Source organism: Piliocolobus tephrosceles, chromosome 1 (assembly GCF_002776525.5).
Source record: "Piliocolobus tephrosceles isolate RC106 chromosome 1, ASM277652v3, whole genome shotgun sequence".
Taxonomy (NCBI): Eukaryota; Metazoa; Chordata; class Mammalia; order Primates; family Cercopithecidae; genus Piliocolobus; species Piliocolobus tephrosceles.
This window is the reverse complement of record NC_045434.1, coordinates 73,165,871-73,186,253: the sequence shown is the minus strand read 5'-3', so window position 1 is coordinate 73,186,253 and position 20,383 is coordinate 73,165,871. Positions and strand designations below refer to the sequence as shown.

The window sequence follows — 20,383 nt, the reverse complement described above, 5'->3', positions numbered from 1 at the left end:
TTTCTTTCTTTCTTTCTTTCTTTCTTTCTTTCTTTCTTTCTTTCTTTTTCTTTCTTGCTCTTCCTTCCTTCCTTCTTTCCTTCCTTCCTTCCTCTTTCTCTATTTCTCTTTTTCTCTTTCTTTCTCTCTTTTTTCTTTCTTTCTCTCTCTTTCTTCTCTTTTCCCCTCCCCTCCCCTCCCCTTCTCCCCTTCCCTTCCTTTGCCTTCCCTTACCTTTCTTTCAGCTGCTGCTTACCTGGGGTAACATGGTTTGGGAAGAAACATGTTAGAATTGGACTGAATAAATATAAATGATAAAAAGACAAAATGAATATTATTTTCAATAGTAATTGCCAGTATGACGTTCTTCAGATGATAACAAAAACTATTGACTTATGTCTAAATTGATGCCACAATCTTATTTTTGTGATTGTGAAGGGAATCAAGGAAACTGTTCACTGAATATTCTGCTTTTGACCCGTAAATGCCTACTTTTGTATTTAGGGATGATATATTCTTACCTTAAATTAATGATTGTTTTCTACCGTTCTTTTTTGGTGCAAACAAATTAAGTGTGTGCACTTCTCCATGACTGATTGTGCCAAAACTGCTTAGACAATTACTGTCTCTCCAGCGTTTGATCAGAAAGGACTACCTTTAAACAATGGCCACAATACAGGTATTATTCTCAATTCTAGAATTTTTAAAAAATAATAATCCAAATCATATTTCATAATACAGTTCTCTGAAGGAGGTTAAAGAGATTCAGATTTTTTCTTTTGTTTAAAATGGCTCTTCATTTAGTTTTTCAGACATATTTTTAATAAATTTTGCCCAGTACTGTCTACTGGAGCTGAAAAAATCTAAGAAGACACAAAATGGCTGAAGCATAGGTACTTACAGAAAAGCATGCCTTTCTTTTAAGAATATAAAATTAATACATAATTTATTTATTATATAATGGGATGTTCTACCTTTGTTGAAGATTTTAGCCGATGTAACTCATGCACTGTATAAGTGAGCATTCACGCCTGTTTTGTTTGTGTGGCAGGACCATTTCTACAAATTTTTCAAATTACTGTTTAGGATCTTCATGATATCTATTGAGTGCTTGCATGAAGTTTAGTTTTTGAACTGTACAAATAAATGATTTTCTATATATCTGTCTACATATTGAGGGCTTGACTGATGGCCCTTCTGACTTGGGGTCAGCAGTGAGTTCACATCTCTTGGAATACTTTGGCTTATTCCCTGGAAGTATAAACAGAAATCCTGTGTTCACTATTTTCATTATTTTCCTTCAGGCATAATCTGACCTAATGATATGTAACTGTATTACTGTGATTTAAGAGATTTTTTAAAAACTATAAATGTCTTGAGGAAAAGTGAAAATGGTGATTTTAAATTTAACACATTTAAATATTCATTTTATGAAAAGAATATTTGAAAGAATAGGGATTTATCAGGATCAATAGAAAGCTTGGAGTAACCTAATCATTTTAAATTTTATTGCTTCTTGTTTTTTTCTGTTTTCCTACAACTTATTCACTGTCCTCTACTATACTCATACTTTGATAAATCATATTAATCTTTCAAGAGTTGGTTTAGATGAAGCTTCATTCATTTGGTAAAGATTAAATTAGTGTCCAGCAGTTGCTAGTGGCAAGCTTACCTTGTTCTACTGTGCTTCACAGACAATGTGTTTTTTATTTCTATTTTATTTTTTACAAATTGAAGGTTTATGGCAATCTTGCTTCAGGCAAACATGTCATATATCAGTGCTATTTTTCCAACAGCATGTGCTTATTTTGTGTATGCATCACATTTTGGCAATTCTCCCAAAAATTTAAACTTTTTTCCAGTTATTATAGCTGTTATGGTGATCCGTGATGTTATTATAATTTCAGGGGGTGCCATGAACCACACCAATATATGATAGCAAAGTTAATCAATAAACGTTATGTGTTTTATGATTTCTCCACCAGCAGAATGTTCTTCTGACTCGCTCCTTCCCCTTGGGCCTCCCTGTTCCTTCAGACCCAATAATACTGCAATTAAATTAGACCAAGGCCACTACAGTGGCCTCTCTGTGTTCACGTGAAAGGAAGAGTAACATTTCTTTCACTTGAAATCAAAAGCTAGAAGTGATTAAGCTTAATGAGGAAGGCATGTAGAAAGTTGACTGGCTGAAAGCTAGTCCTCTTGCTCCAAACAGCCAAGTTGAATGCAAAGAAAAAGTTCTTGAGGGAAAATTAAAGTGCTATTCTAATGACCACAAAAATGATAAAAACGGAAACAGCTTTATTGCTGATGTGGAGAAAATTTGAGTGGTCTGCATAGAAGACCAGACCAGCTACAATATTCTCTTAAGTCAAAGTCTAATCCAGACAAGGCCCTAACTATTCCATTCTGTGAAGGCTGAAGGAAGTGAGGAAGCTACAGAAGAAAACTGGAAGCTAACAGAGATTGGTTCACAAGGTTTAAGGAAAAAAGTAGTTTCCATAACATAAAAGTGCAAGGTTGAAACAGCAAGTGCTGTTGTAGAAGTTGCAAGTTATCCAGAAGATCTAGATAAGATCACTGATGAAGGTGGCTACACTAAACAACATAATATCAATGTCGATGAAAAAGCCTTCTGTTGGAAGAAAACACTATCTAGGACTTTCATAGCTAGAGAAGAGAAATCAATGTCTAGTTCAAAGCTCCAAAAATAAGACTGAGTCTCTTGTTAGGAGCTAATGCAGTTGGTGGCTTTACTGCACAGGTGGTACGTGCCCTAACCCCCATATTGTTCAAGGGTCAATGGTTTATAGAAATAATATAGAAGTAAGTGTATGCATCGAATCTAATCTATCTATCTAGTAGTATCTATTTATATTCATATTCCCTATATATCCATATTCCCTACAGCTAACCACTGAGGGGAGAGAGTGGGCCCGGGAGCAGTAACACTGAAATAGCATGAATCTACTTAGCACTGAATCTTTGTTCCTAAAGACCATTCATCTCTTAGGGGAACCAGGATTCCTTGGAGAAATGGCTGATTCCAGGGCTGTGGTGGGGAAGTACAAAATGAGCCTAGAACATCTTGTGTCATAAAGTAAGAAGATACTCAAAGAACTATTAAAACATGTCAATATGACCCAGAATGCAGCTGTATGGGGTCTATACTGTCCAAACCTGGAACAACTTGAGCATTGAAATACATATTGAGAGTAATGAAGTATATCCCACTGAATAAAATAGAGACTCGTGAGTCTATACAGAAAAAAATAAGCATATGCATGCATTGAATTTTTAATAAGCAATAGGATATTTATACAGTCTCGAAGTATCTGCTCACAAAGTGTTTGCTAATTGCAAAGGGGAAAATTGTATTTTTACAGTGTGGAAGCTTGGCAGATATATTAATGCAAATGATTGAGGTTAACATCATTGATAATGCAACAAATAGAAATGATGTAAGGCATGATAAAATATAATATGATCACTGTATCATCTGAATTTAATCACAAAGAAAAATTAGACAAACCCAAATTGAGAGGCAATCTACAAACTACGTGGTCCTCTTTAACAGTATTAAGATCAGAAAAGCCAGAGAAAGATTGAGGAACTCTTTCAGATCAAAAGAAACCTTAGAGTCATGACAACTAAACGCAACATATGATTTGGAGCTGCAGGTGTTTTTTCTATAAAAGACATTTTTGGGGTCATTGACAAAACTTGAATGGGCTTTAAAGATAAAATGGTAGCGGTGTACCAATAACTTTGATGTTTACATCATGCTTATGTAAAATAATGTCTTTTTGTAGCAAATACACACTGCAGTATTCAGGGGGAATGTGTCAGTAAGTCAAAAATTTAATCTCAAATGGGTCAGAAAAAAATTCTTTGTACTATTCTTGTGACTTTCATGTAAGTTTGAGATAGTTATTTTTTAAAGTAATAAAAAACAGAAACTACAGATTGAGCTGCATTGCAGACGCAATGGGAAAAGAGAAAATGGACAGAGGAAGTACAAATAACTTATTTGAGGAACAACTCAATAGAGAGAAGAAGAGTAACAGGGAAATATTTGGTGGAGGAGACTTCCAAGATATTTTCATATTCTCATCTTTGTTCGTAAGCACTTTATTAATATTTATTTATTATATTGCCTCCTTTCATTGAAAGTATTTTATATGCCCATTTCTATTATAGATTGCAAATTCCTTGAAGAAAAGGTCTGTGTTTTATATACTCCTTATGTGTACGTAGCGTCACACTTAGCATATCATAATGTGCCTGTCTGATATTCAAACAACAGGATCATTTTCAAACAAGTGATTGGATTTTAGTAAGAGTATGAAGAGGAGTTTTCTTTATAAACATGGGAGACAAAAGAGGTTGACTCACTTTTAAGGAGAGGACATTGTAGTTATAACAAGTAACTTCTAGATCATTGGGATGTAACATACTGAAAAAGTTTTCTAAGGTATTCTACAGCTAACTTGATAATCTTTTGGAAATCATCTGTTCTCCATGGGTAAAATAGAAAAAGGCACAATGATATATTGAAATAATTAAGGGTATCTAATATTGTGATCAAGTATGCACCAAAAGCTTTCTTAAATGTAGAATTGTGCATGACACATCTTTAAGTAGTATCTAGAAAAAACCGGCTGGAACTCTCCCTATTCCTTAGGAATTCAATAAATCAGACTGTTTGCAGATTTTCTATCATGTATATGTGTAAATTAATAGCTTTTTTCTTTTGGCAGTAGACAGAAGAGAGTAATCTAAATGTGTAGGAAGAAGAGGCCATGAGAGTTTCACATCCAGTCAAGACAGGACAAAAAAAAAAAAAAAAAAATGTACTTGCATTCCTATGTTAAATTTTTAGAGATCAATTAAATGGGGACTTGTTTGGTGGAGGTTGCAGTATATGAAGAGCTTTAATAGAGATCAGGGGAGAACAGCAAATCCGGAGAATCATACGCAGGGTGCAAATGTAATACACTTAGGCTTTTCCTGTAGATCGCTTCAAGAGCCTGGCTTGTCTTGTCTGAGTTACTCAGAGACGGAAAAAGGACGATGAGTGTATATGTTGGCTTGGGGTGTGTGAAGGTGTGGGAATGGAGAGAAGTAGATAGAGGAAAAAGTGTTGAAATAAAACACCAGGAGCTCATGGAAAACACAAAGCTGAAACAAAACCAAGAAAAAATCTTTGAGCGGTATACCAGTAGTTAGTCAATCAAACTAGTAGCAGGAACACATACACATTCCAAACACTACAAATGTTTGTGGGCGACCCACCTGGTTAATTTCTGCCAAAGCAACTATCCCTGAATAATGTCCTTAAGTACTTATTCATATCGTTTGTATAAACATCACTCAATAGAGAATATTTAATAAACTGGAGCATTTATAATTATATAAAAATTCATGTCAGTAAACAAGGCCACTCTGAAAAGTATGTGAAGAATCATGGTATGACACATTTTGTTAGAAAACGGTGCCTTTTCTTTATTGCTTAGAGTTGTAACATCACGTAGTTCGTGATGTTTTCAGAGTATCAATTAGCCAATCAATCAGTTAGTGTTTATTAAGCTTCTGTCCAGCATGTAAAGCATGCTCATCAAATTTGCAAATGACATAAATCTTAGAGGGATGGTAAATGCACTGCATGACAGATATAGCATCCAAAAAGATTTTGACAGCTCAGAGCAATGGGCTGAATCTAATAAGATGAAATATAACATAGATAAATATAAATGCCAACCCTTGGATCCACAAAGCCAACTGTATATGTATAGAATGGGGTAGATATGAGTTAGCAGTTGATGTAAGTAAGAAAAAAAAAAGACAGTATTTTAGTTAATAGTCAGCTCAACTTAATTTATCAGTTTTAGCTGCATGATGTCATTGCCAAAAATCTAACCTGCAATTTTGAATTGTATTAATGTGACAATCCTGTGCCAGTTTGACAGGTCAGACCACATCTAGAGATTGTAGTATTTCTGGAGCCACGTTTTAAGAAGAGAGACACTAAAAACTATGTCATATTTAGAACATCACAGAAACTAAACACATTTATCTTGAAGAAGACTTAGGATAGGAATGACAACCTTCTTTATGTTTATGTAAGCTCTCACGTGGAAAAGTGATTAAATTTGTTTGGTGTAGTCTCAATAACTAGAACTGGAACTTAGGAACTGAAGTTATAAGGAGATACCTTTGGGTTCAATCATTTATAACAATTACGTATAATAGTAAAAGCTGTTCAAAGAGAAAGGCATTCCCAAAATCTGCAGAGGTGGAATACTAGAACAGTTTAGCCTGAGTGTCCTCCTTTGTAATGTGGGGACAACACCATTGTGAAGCAGCGATCTGGGAAGGCAGTGCGATGATATAGGGAAAATGTTCAGGACAATGAGGAGCACCTAGTAAGTGATTATAGCACACAGGGGATGTCACCTTTCCTATTGTGGGAAGTGTTGACATCAATCCTGAATCATCACTGGGTAGAGGTATAGAAGAGATGCTAAATGGATGGATTTGACAAACTAAATGACTATTACTTCAAAATCCTAACTGGCTATAACTTGTTAATTAAATTAGCTGTTTAAAACTGTCTCTGAAACCACTAGTCACCCTTCTATAGCACTCTGATTTATTTTTTTATTTTTATTTTTATTTTTTGAGACAGTCTTGCTCTGTCGTCCAATCTGGAGTTCAGTGGCTCGATTTCGGCTCACTACAACCTCAGCCTCCCGGGTTTAACCAATTCTCTGCTGCAGCCTCCCACGTAGCTGGTATTACAGGCTCGTGCCACCACACCCAGCTAATTTTTCTATTTTTAGTAGAGACGGGGTTTCACCATCTTGGCCAGGCTAATTTTGGACTCTTTACCTACCTCGTGATCCACCCACCTTGGCCTCCCAAACTACTGGGAATACAGGCGTGAACCACCGCGCTAAGCTTTTTCTCTCTGTCTCTTTTTTTTTTTTTTTTTTTTTTTTTTTTTTTTGACAGTCTCACCCTGTGGCCCAGGCTGGAGTGCAGTGGCGCGATCTCGGCTCACTGCAAGCTCCACCTCCCAGGTTCAAGCAATTCTCCTGCCTCGGCCTCCCAAGTAGCTGTAATTACAGGAATGCTTCATCATACCTGGCTAATTTTTTTGTATTTTTAGTAGAGATGGAGTTTCGCTATGTTGGCCAGGCTGGTCTAGAACGTTTCACCTCAAGTGATCCGCCCACCTCGGCTTCGCAGAGTGCTGAGATTACAGGCGGGTACCGCTGTGCCAGGCCAAATTTTTGTTTTCAATCGTCTGTGCTTCTTTTTAATTATATTTAAAATGGAGGAAAAGAATAAACCTGTCTTAGGTAACTCTAGAGTTAAAAAGAATGAATATGCATACATATTTTAGAACAATAGCTGACATAGTAGCTTTTTTCTTTTCTTTTTTTTTTTTTTTTTGATGGAGTCTCACTCTGTCACCTAGGCTGGAGTGCAATGGCTCTATCTTGGCTTACTGCAACTGCCACCTCCCGGGTTCAAGATATTCTCCTGCCTTAGCCTCCCAAGTACCTGGGACGTGCCACCACACCCGGCTACATTTTGTATTTTTTTTTTTAGTAGAGATGGGGTTTCACTATGTTGACCAGGCTGGTCTCAAACTCCTGACCTCATGATCTGCCTGCCTCGGCCTCCCAAAGTTCTCGGATTAGAGGTGTGAGCCACCGTGCCTGGCTCATACTAGCTTTTTAATATGTTAACTAATTTTGCAATGCCAAAGTAAGTGGCAAAGAGTTATTGGAGAATAGAGGACTTGAGATGTGTGTTTTGAAAAATACTAAAAATTTAGTTAAGTGCCTATATGGAAATAGCTTGAGCACATCATGAAATTAAATGATGTGTGATCATCGGACAGTGAGGAAACTTTACCAGTTAGATTGGAGGTTGGCTGTTGGTGAAGGTTAGAAATAAATTGGGTGAGATGAGTGAGGAAAAACTCAGAAGGCCTTAGGTTTAGGATGGTAACCAATTGGATGGGACGTGTGGGGATTCCACGTGTTCTTAGGTAGGGTAATACAACATACATGTGATATTTTAAAATAAACTTATAGAGTTTTCAGGATACATTGCCTTACTTTAGCTTAAAAATTATGGATGGAATAGTGGAATCTTTTTATGCAAATCTTTCTTTCACTTAGAAATAGAAATTTCTATTTCAGGGCAATTTCTATTTCAGAAAGTCCAAGACTTTTCTCCTCCATAAAGTTTTCTCTTCTGATTCATATCACAGTGGTTTTTCTTTTTTGTTTGAATTTCTTAGCATTCAAAATTATGTTCCTTATATTCGTATCATCCATCATGATCTTTTGAGGGTAAATTTAAATTTAAGATATGTTGTCAAATCACTTCATGTTAATCTATTAGAAAGGTGTTATTCTGAATGCACAAAATGGTTTTGCTTTAAATGAGGCCCTCCAAATTAATAAAACTGCTCTTCCTGGGAAGCTTCTAAGTTGGTTCTGGGAAAGCAAGTTACAGAGAGAAGGTCCAAAAATATGTTATACACCACACATATTAACAAATTAACACATAATTTCTCAAAGCAACTCCTTGGAAAAGATAATCCTTCTTGACTGCATTAAGATTCAGTGTTTAAGTTAGAAACAATCATCATCATTTATTGTGATTCAAACACTGTCTAGTATATTAAAATGTATTATGTTGTTATCATACATACAAGCTCCTTGAGAGAAAGGATGACAACTTAACTTTTGTTGGTGTAGGTCATAGGGCCACTGTGGGTACTGAGTTGATGCTTTATGAATTCAATTTAATTTGGAAGAATGTAGGCAATGGCAATACCATTTATCCGGTAAGATATTCAGCACAGGTACTCTGTCTCTCTATTGCTCAGCCTGAGTCAGCAGTTTCTTTCAGTTTTGATGGCCAGCAGGAGCAAAATGGCAGCAAAGATCTGGCATCTGTTCAATGGAACAGGTGATTGTGGAAAATTACTCTAGTCTAGGTGGACTTGATTCTATTTTCCCCTTGGTAACTACTGAGTTATTATGTAACTTTCTGGACTTTTGAATTATATTTTTCACTAATCAAACATGAGAATGGGAGGATAGTGTCAAGAATTCTACTTAAAAAAAAAAATCTAGTGTACTCTTATACTCAAAGGGATGAGTATAATCTATCACAGGGACACAAATGTGACCAAAAAAGTGGTTAAAATAAAATATGAAACTGAAGAGAATGAAGATTTGAGCATGACCTTCTCCGTATCTTCTTTCCAAAGTGTTTTTGGATTTCTTATGAAGGGGATTTAAAGACTTTTCTACAACTGCTACTAGTTTTGTCAATTCATTCATTCAAGACACACCAATAAACATGCACAAGCTCCTCTTATCCTCATAGGGCTAGAGAATGAGATAGGTGCGAAGTTTATTGTAGCAGAAGGCTTTCTTTTCACAAATCAGAAATTCCATTGTATGTATTCCCTTAAATAACTAGCAAGGGGACCATCAGAATGAGCTATTGCAAAAATCCACCTCAGTCTTTACAGCTTCAGGGTGATGGGGCCCCAGATCAGAATTGTAAAGTAGTTTAGAGAATCTTGGAACATAAAACATGGTGCAGAAAAACCAAAGAAGATTTAATCTTATGCATGGAAAGGTGGTTGGTAGGGGAGGGGGCAATGGAAGAGAGTGGCTTGGGATCATCATTAATCATTATTTAAGTACCTACAAAGTGAAAATATCCTTCTGGAATTCACTGCAAGTGACACAGAATTCTTCTACTAAGCAAATATGTGATGAGTTGATAAAAAAGAAGGTCCTGAACTCTTGACAACAGATATAATACGGTGAATACAGAAAATCAAAAACATGCTTTCTATCTGACTCAAAATAAAGGTGCACTTAAACTTGTAAAAGACAACATTTTTATTTGAATGATATGACAGAACTGTCACAGGAGTGTTACCTGCTATAAAGAAAGCCTAAGAATTATTACCTTTATTAGACCAGTGACACTGAGCTTTAGCCATACATTTCTAACTTCTGTCCCTCTACAGAGACAATTTTCTTTTCTTAAATAAACTGTCATGCTAGTGTTAATATATTGTTGGCTCTCTCATGCTCTGAGAATACTGCTGATATAAAACATGTATATGTTAGATTGGTAATAGTATCTTTAGTGTAGCTGACTAGAACAAATGTGTTTCCCTCATGGCTGTGCTAATGTGATAAAGGAAAATTGGCTGTTCATCAGCTTTTGGCTGGGTAAAGACAGTAGAGATGGAACCACATTCTTTTTTATGCATTAATACCACCGAGAACTTTTCACTAGTTATATTTCATGTGCCTGCATGTTGTGCAAAGATGTTGTAAAACATGAGATAATGCTACAAATAACAAAGTAGAAAAGCCTGTATCTTTTATAATGATAACAGTCAAACACCAAATGACAGTAACAGGCTGTAAAAAATGGGATGCAAAAAAAAAAAAAAAAAAAAAAATGCAGCCCCACTACCCAACAAAGCGGAATATATCCAGGCCCTTGAGGACTTGGCATATGATTTGAGGTATATTAAAGCTTTGTTTTAAAATTAAATCAAATGCAACACTAGATCAATGGATTTAAGAACGAGCATGGTTTAAATGAAAGTAGGGTAGTTAGAATGGAGAAAAGGCATTTTGGGTAACTTTTTGAAAAAATCAATATTACCAAGTAATTATTGCATTAACTTCCTGGTTTTTTATTTTCTTTTGTTTTGTTTGTTGGGGGGGATGTTGAAAAAGATTTTTAAGGCAATAGTTCACATAATGATTTTAAGATGTTTAAGAATAAATGTTTATCTTCATTAATTATTGCAAGTCTTTTTAACATAAAAGCATTAAAAGTATAAGTAGTTTCAGGCTCACAGCAACATTGAGTGGGAAGTACTGAGATCTCCCAAACATGCTGTACCCCCACGTACCCACAGCCTCCCCCTCTGTTAAAGCCCTGCACCAGAGTGGTGATATATTTATTAAAATTGCCAGACCTACATTGATACATCATTATCACTCAAAGTCCATAGCAGAATAGCATGTTGAATGGTTTGCTATCATTTTAATTAAAATGTTAGCATCCAACCTTTCCATTGCATGACCTTAAATCTCACTCTCTCCTCCCCCTCTCAACCCCTCCCCTTTCCAGACCCTTTTATTTGCCATTTTAGCTTCTTCACTAGAGTACCAATTATTCCTTTTACATTTAAGCTAAAAGCACTTGAACAAAAAGACTATTTGCAGAGATAAAGTTGATGTCCAAACAGCTGATTAGTTTATTTAGAAGTGTATGCAATTAAAGATTTTGTGCAGGTATCTATGGGTGTTTTGCATAAAAGTTTGATAGAATTGGCTATTCTGGGCTCCTGTCACGTAAACAAAAATCCCATCGCTTTTTCATCATGTAATCCAAGAGTTACCAAACTACAACCTGTGGGTCAAATTGGCTGGCCACCTATTTTTATAAATAAAGTTTTATTTAGACACAGCCATGCTCATTTGTTTATATATTTTCTGAGGATGCTTTTGCATTACAGCATTAGAGTTGGGCAGTTGTGACAGCAACCATTTGGCCCACAGAACCAAATCATTTGACTTGCAGAGAAAAAAACATTCTCTAGCTATTTACAGGGAAAAAAAATGCTAATCCCTAATATATGCAGTTATTAGGCTACTTGCTTGATTGATTAGTCTAGAATATGATTGGCACATTTTTGTTATCCTACATTGGGAAAGTAGACCTGAAAATCACCAACCGGATACCAATACCCAAGACAGTAAATTCAAGAAATATTTGATCCTAGTAGCTTGAATTATATCCACATATAATTCTTTGTTGTTATATGTGGTTTTAATTATTTCTCCCTCTTGTACTCATTCTGCTTTATTTCCAAATATAGCCATAACAAATTTAATTTGTGTATAAAGAAGTAACATATCCTCAAAAACCCTGTAAAAGCATGGCAATCAGAGCTGTTATATGTATTGGACCAACTATTATGTACACCTGTGAGCACACTGGGAGATATCATCACAGCACAAAATGACACTATATAGGTTTATGTCTAGATAAACACAAGGAGATATCATTGAGCTATTAAAATACTGTTTTCAGTCTTCCCAATTGAACAAAGAAGAAATAAAGTTAATTAAGAAAAACTGCTGAAATGTGTTTATTATAAAATAAAAGTTTATGCACTTAAAATAATAACGGTAGTAATTTCTTACAGGTGCATCAGACAAAAATCAGTTTCTTTATCAATGGCGTGGAGAAGGATCATACACCTTTTGATGCAAGAACTCTAAGTGGTTCAATTACAGATTTTGCATCTGGTACTGTCCAAATAGGACAGAGTTCAAATGGTAAGTTTCCGACTTCAGAATGTTATTTATTTCATCCAATTTCATTGTTCTTAAAAATGCGTCAAACAAATAATATTTTAAAATATTTACATGTATTCATCTTCTAAGGCTACTGAACAAATTACCACCAACTGGGTGGCAGATTAATAAAAGTAAAACTTTTTTTTTCACAGTTTTGGAAGCTGAAAGTCAGAAATTAAGGGTTCAGCGGTGTTGGATCCTTTTGGAGGCTCTAAGGGCAAATTCACTCCATGTCTCCCTCTTCGTGGTGGCTGCTGGCAATCCTTAGTGTTGCTTTACTTGCTGCTTCCCAACTGCAATCTTTGCCTCAGCCTTCATGTGGCCCTCTCCACTGAAACTTCTCCCCTTTACCTCTGTTATAAGGACACTTGTCATTGGATTTAGGGCCCACTCACAGTCAGGAGGATCTCACCCTGAGTTCCTTAATTATACTTGCAAAGATTCTTTTTCCAAATTAAGGTCACAGTTCCAGGTTCCAGGTGGATAATAGATCTTTTGGGGTCTACTATTTAACTTACTACATTTGGGAAGCTTTCAAATAGAAACTTCTTTATTCTGATTAGTTTTTAAGTAATTTCAATGTGTAATAAATTATATTTCCTCTCTGTCTCTCTTTTTTGAGGGGTTTACATTTTAATGTACAGCATTGTTAAAGTAGGACTACAGAGTATTAGATGAAACCTGAGAAATAGTATTAATATGTAATTAACTGGACTAATGTTTACATTGATTACACTAAAAATGAGCCATATAGTTTAAAAAGATATCATATACTATATATTGAATAAAACCAGAAGTTGAAATAAGAAATTATCTTGAAATACCTAGTACAATGGTCTTTAAAATGCCTACATATTAAAATAAAAATATTATTTTATATTATTATATAATATATGCTCATTATAAAAAAATCTAAACAATACGGAACTCTGTGAAATAAAAAGTATTTTTCATATTTCTATCTTCAGAGATAGATATAGTTGAACTTTTTTATACTCCTCCAGATTTTTAGTACATTTTTAGCTAGAGATATAGTTATAAATATATTTTTCCAAAAATAAAATTACAATACATATGCTTTCTCTGAGCCCTCTAAAAATAAATACTTCTCCTTCAAATGTTATAAACAACATTCCATGTCAATGTATCTTCTCATTTAGATATATGTTCTCATTTAAGATGGCTGCATTGTGTGCAATTGTATAGTTGCTATCCATATTTCTTCAGTTCCTATAGTGAACATTTAGGGTTTTTTAATGTTTCAGTATAATTAGCAGTTATTTTATAGAAAATATTATATATATCTACATATATGTATATATCTGTCTATATCCACATTTCTATTTATATATATCAACTATCAACCTATCAATCATATACATAGACATATACATACATACGTATGTATTTGAGCAGTTACCTGATTGCACAGTTCCTTAATATTCTATACATTGGTGCCATCCTGCGTGAGTTCATATCCCATTTCCTCACTTACTAGCTATACGGCTGGCAAGGTATTTTAATGTCTCTGAAGTGTAGTCACCCTGACTTTAAAATGATGATGATGATAATATTGATACCCCATAGAGCCAATGTAAGGATCAAATGAAGCAACATCATATAAAACATTACTGTGTTTCAAGCACCTGCCATGTAGTAGATACTCAATATTTATTTGTTAAATAATTGAATGAATGAAATGCTAAGCACAATGCCTGTATATAAACTATATTTTCTCTCTCGGGCATAGGGCTGGATTTTAATGTACAGCATTGTTAAAGTAGGACTATACAGTATTAGGTGAAAACTGAGAAATAATATTAACATATAATTAACTGGACTATGTAGTTTATATTTTCTCACACTAAAAATTTGCCATGTGATTTAAGAAGATAACATATATGCTATATATTGAAAAAAACAAGAATGTATACTAAACTATATTAGTAAATAATAATATTATTATTATTCTATTATTATTATTATTTTGAGATGGAGTTTCGCTCGTCCGCCAGGCTGGAGTGCAGTGGTGCAATGTGGGCTTACTGCAACCTCTGCCTCCCAGGTTCAAGCGATTCGCCTGCCTCAGCATCCTGAGTAGCTGGGATTACAGGTGTGTGCCACCACACCTAACTTTTGTATTTTTAGTAGAGATGGGGTTTCACCATGTTGGCCAGGCTGGTCTCGAACTCCTGGCCTCAGGTGATTCACCCACCTTGGCCTCCCAAAGTGCTGGGATTACAGGCATAAGCCACCACACCTGGGTGTAAATAATACTATTATTATTATTATTATTAATGTTATTATAATTATTTCCCTAAAATAGAAATAATTACATAGAGATTGAATGGCTGGGTTGAAGTACATGGTCATTTTATATTTTAATACATATTACAGAGATTGCTCTAATGCATAACAACAGGCTACCTCCAGAAAGGCTGTGAAAATTTATAACTTCATTAAAATATATAGCCAAGTACTTGTTTCCTTAAACACTAACTAACCTTACAAATTATCCACTTTTTTTTCACCCATGCCATTCCTCTAAGTGAAAAATATTGTTGAATATTGACTTAGAATTATTTGGCCATTAATGAGTTTGAGTAGCTTTTTACATATGTCTTGATCATTTGCATTTCATTTGTGAATTCCTTATTCATACAATGTGTCCATATTTATACTCTATAATTCCTTATTTATTTATAAAAACTCATTTAAGAATATTATGCTGTATGTGTTTTCTTCAGTTTTTAGATGGCTTATAAACTTTGTGGTCTAGACATTTTAAAGTAATCTTTTAAGATTTAAGCAAAACAAAACATGTATGCAAGATAGTGCATAAATATTAAAGGTATAACTTGATGAGTTTTTAATATTTATGTACACCTGTGTAATTCTCATTTAGAAAAAGTTGTAGAACATTTCCAGAATCTCAGAGTCCCCTAATGAACATCCACTGTAAAGGTAAAAACAAAATAGCATCAATGTAGCCCTCTATAACTAGAGATTAATGTTACCTATTCTTGAACAATCATACAAATAAAATCATGAAGTAGGTACTCTTTTGTGTTCTTTTTGCTTAACACTATGCCAATGAGATTCTTCCATAGTGTATGCAGTTATATTGTTAGCTTTAGGAAATACTTCTGAAAAGTTTTCCAAAGTGGGTGTCCCAACAAGCAATATTTGAGGATTTCAGTTGTTCCACATCCTTACCAACTCTTAGTATTGCCAGATGTTATCATTCTTTGTCATTCTGGTAGCCAGGTAGTGCATTTCCTGATCATTAGTGATACTGAGATCTTTTAATGGGCTTATTTGCCAAGTGTATGTGCTTTTTTGTGAAGCCTTTTGGCAATATTTAATTGGACAGTTTGTGTTTTTCTTAATAATTTATTGGAGGTCTTCAATATTTTGAATATGAGTTCTTTGACAAGTACATGATAGCACATATGGTCTTCTGGGCTAAGGCTTATAGTCTCATTCTCTTGATGGTATTTGTTGATAAGCAGAGCTTCTTAATTTTGATGAGTCTAATTTAGTCATTGTTCTATACTTAATACTTCTTGTGTTCTGTTTAGACTATTTTTGCAAACCCTGATATCATGAAGATATTCTCCTACAGTTTATTCAGGAAGCTTTATTATTTTACTTTTCAAATTTTAGTCTATGTTCTATCTGGAATAGATTTTTTGAGATTTAGGGGTCAAATTTTTTTCCCACCTGAATGCATAATTAACCTAGAAAACCTTGCTTCTTGAAACAAATCATTGTTTCTACCATTCTGCATTGGTAACGTCATGAATCAGGTATCTGTACGTGTGAAGATGGATTTGTTTCTGAACTTTCTTTTCTGCCCCAATGATCATCTGTCTGACTATACTTGGATCAAAATATTTAGTTTTAATTACTGAAGCTTCATACATGTCTTCATATCTAGTAGTTCTCCAACTTTTTTTTATTTTAAGATTGTCTTGGCTATTATATATGAATTTTAGAAACAGTTTTTCAATTTTCATTTAAAAATTCTGTTGAGATTTAAATTACTAAGTTGCATTTGGGAGAATGGACATCTAAACAATATCAAGTATCCAGCCCATAAATGTAATATATTCCTTGATTTCTCCCAGCAATGTTTTAAGTTTTCTGTATAGAGGTCTCACTCCTATTTGTTAAACTTGTTCAAACATATTCATTGGTTTTACTTTTTAATAGACTGTATTTTTTAGAGCAATTTTAGAGTCACAGAAAAATTGAGTGGAAAGTGTAGAGAGTTCCAGTATTCTCTCTGCTCCTACACATGCACAGCCTTCCCTGTTGTCAGTATCCCTCACCAGAGCAATATATGGTATATTTGTTACAATTGATGAACCTACATTGACACATCATTATCACCCACAGTCCATAGTTTACATTAGAGTTCACTCTTGGTGTTGTACAATGACAAGTATTCACTACTCCAGTATCCTCCAGAGTAGTTTCACTCCCTAAAAATCACTGATCTGTTCACTGTCTCTGTATATTCACCTTTTCCAGAATATCATATAGTTGGAATAAAAAGTAATGTAGCCTCAGATTGGCTTGTTTCATTGAGTAATATGCATGTAAGATTTCTCCATGTCTTTTCATGGCTTGGTGGTTCATTTCTTCTTAGTATTAAATAATATTCAATGGTTAGATATACCATAGTTGATTTATTCATTCACCTACTGAAGGACATCTTGGTTGCTTCCAAGTTTTGGCAATTATGAGTAAAGTTGCTATAAACATCAGTGTGTAGGTTTTTGTGTGAACATAAGTTTTCAGCTTATAAATACCAAAGAGCGCAATTACTGGATCGTATGGTAAGATATGTTTAGTTTTGTAAGAAACTGTAAAATTGTCTTCCAAAATGACTATATCACTTTACATTCCCATCAGCAGTGAAAGACAGTTCCTGTTGCCCCACATCCTCACCAGCATTTGGTATTGTCAGTGTTCTGGCTTTTTGGCCTGTTGGTTTTCATGCAATTATACTTAGTATTGTTTTTGAACTTCATTTTCTAATTTTGTTACTATTACATTAAAATATAATCAGTTTTTATATTTACCTATGTTCAGTGACCTTGTCAAACTCATTATTAATTCTAATAGGTACACAGTCCTATCATTTGCACATATCAGGAACTCAAATCTTTTTGTATGTTTATAATAAATATATGTATTGGACATGCCATAAATACCTCCTATAGATATTTTTTATCTGATGCACTTATTAATTCCAAAATAATATAAAATGTTAGTTTTGTTTTTCTTTATGGTCTGAGTTATCAGACCAATGTCTAGTTTTAAAAAAGAAGGTATATATTTTTGATATTCAAAACACTGTGGTTAAATTGCCAAGCTCTGGTTTAAATATCACCCAGGTGTGCTTCTTTGATCAAAATATTTTATCTTTTTAAGTCTGGTTTCTAATCTATTAAATGGTGTTTTAATATGTAATTCATAGGAATCTTATAAGAATTATGTGAGATGATGTATGTTTAGAACATATTGCTTGTATAGTAAATGTGCATTAAGTGGTAACTATTTTTAAACTCTTTGAACATCTATTTTCTTATTGCGAAACAATAAGATAGGGATAACACTATCTTTCCATATGATTGTTTTACCAATCAAAAGAGAAAATATGAAGACTCTATTACTTTAGTTTGTGTATGCTCTTAGATCAAGCTAAACGTATGTGAAGAAGCAATATTTTAAGGAACTTATATATTTAGGAACTTGGTTTGAGTAATTAGTATATTGTATAATTTTATGAAATACTCTGTGTGCAGAATTTTTAAATAACACATTAAATCTTGTGAGCCTTATTTCAATATTTAATCCCCATTAGTACTTCTAAAAGTGTTTTATTGCACCAAATGTTGCTCAAAGTATTTGATAGTGCCATAAATTAGTCCACTATGCCCTGCAGGGTTAAAATGGCTTGCTTCTATTCTACTTCAGTATACTAAATGTTGGATTAATGCTTCAAAATGACAGTGTGAACTGAAGATGTTATTTTTAAACTATGTAGAAATAAATTTCACTTCTGATTAGAAAACATGTAACAGGAAACCGGTTTATTTCAAATATTATTTAGTTTTTATTACAATTTTCTCCTTTACGTTCTGGTCATTTAAGAGCTACAGAAGGAAAAAGATATTTTAAATAACTTTTATCTTTATTCTATCAATTTATATGTACAGTTGTACCTACTGTATCTTTTCTCTAATTAGAGATGGCATATAGACTGGCTCATTACTTCTGCCTAATGAGCCAGGCTCCATGCCACCTCTCTAATCAGAAAAGGGATAGGTACGGAATGTTCCTATGGACTTAATATAAATCATTTTCTTTCTCTTGCTTGCTCCTTTTTTTAATCAAAAAATTAAGTCACTGTCCTCCATACTCTTGTCCATATCCAAGATGGTTTCATTCAAAAGAGGTAATTGTGCAAGCGATTACAGAACTGAGTTAAAGGAGCTCTCATGCAGTGCCAGGCCGGCTGTCTCTGCTTTGGAACAGACACTGCCTCAAACACAAGCACATCAAATGAAGGCCTACAGCAGATCAAGATGGATCTTTTCTGTCTTTCTCTGATTAGGTTTGACTTGGTTTTGTGTTTCTGCACCCAGAAAGTAACAACCTTCCACATGAGTGTTGGCTACTACAGAGCTTTTTCTTTGGGTCTTATCTCTAGCATAAATGCCTAGAAAAATGTGTTGCCAGTGACACTTTCTGTTACTGCAGGACTTGTCATTGCTTTCCCTGGAAAATTAATCAATGGACCAAATGCATGCTTTTTAATGAAGCCTCATCTATCCTTATTAGTGGTATAATCTGATTTGATCAGGCTGATTTTTATACATACAAATAGAAATACCTTAGACCATCTATATCAACCAAAGTGTGACGACTCCTTTTTAGAACATTTTCTTTTAGCTGTAGATTTATTTTAGTGCTTCCAGTTGGATATATAACCTAGAGGACTTGTGTTAGCAGATACGTAGTTATGAGGAGTCACCAATGTCATCGTGGTAATAGACCATACTAGCTCTCCAATTTTTGGATTTAAAATTACAGAACTATGTAAATCAAAACTTTTCCAAGTTATTTCTGAACTCATTTATCAACAGAGTTCTAGTTGTCGATTAAAGGTGAGAATTTCTACATTATACATTCAAATGTGCATAGCACTTTCTTAAAAAGATCTTTGGTCATTAAGGAATCAATAAATATTTGTTGAGTGTCTGTTAAAGTGAATATGCAGGGAAGAAAAGGATCATAGTCTAAAGCTAACTCCTGCTTGTCTTCCTTTCTGTGTTTTCAGTGTTGTGTGTCTTAGCCCCGATGCTTGTACTTGATTCTAAAATTGTAATGCTACTTCTAATTTCTACCAGTTTCCCATGGGTTCACATTTCTAACCTCTGCTAGATATACAAACTCCATTTTAGTTCAGCTGAAATCATGCTAATTTTTTCAGAGAGAATTATTTTGGGAATTAGATAAAAAAAAAAGAAACTTAAAAATTATTGAAATTGATTAAGAGAATGGAATGGAAGAAAAGTACAGGAATACAGTATATAGATAGAGAGGAGTTTACTTAAAGTTAGTTTCAGAACATTGCAGACAAGATATCTAGCAATATCTGATGAGTAGATTGCAAAAATTTTCTCCCATTCTGTAGGTTGCCTGTTCACTCTGATGGTAGTTTCTTTTGCTGTGCAGAAGCTCTTTAGTTTAATTAGATCCCATTTGTCAATTTTGGCTTTTGTTGCCAATGCTTTTGGTGTTTTAGACATGAAGTCCTTGCCCATGCCTATGTCCTGAGTGTTATTACCTAGGTTTTCTTCTAGGGTTTTTATGGTATTAGGTCTAACATTTAAGTCTCTAATGCATCTTGAATTAATTTTCATATAAGGAGTAAGGAAAGGATCCAGTTT

At 34.2% G+C, this 20,383-nt stretch overlaps 1 protein-coding gene across 2 annotated transcripts in view; it reads left to right on the top strand.

Annotated features, from left to right (window-relative positions):
* The window catches only part of USH2A (usherin), a 798,346-nt gene that overhangs the window by 48,095 nt on the left and 729,868 nt on the right, over positions 1-20,383 (top strand). For both annotated transcript variants that reach the window (XM_023203737.1, XM_023203738.1), the window contains one exon: positions 12,263-12,395. In XM_023203737.1, the coding sequence (XP_023059505.1) occupies positions 12,263-12,395 (133 nt within the window). The remainder of the gene's footprint in view (positions 1-12,262; positions 12,396-20,383) is intronic.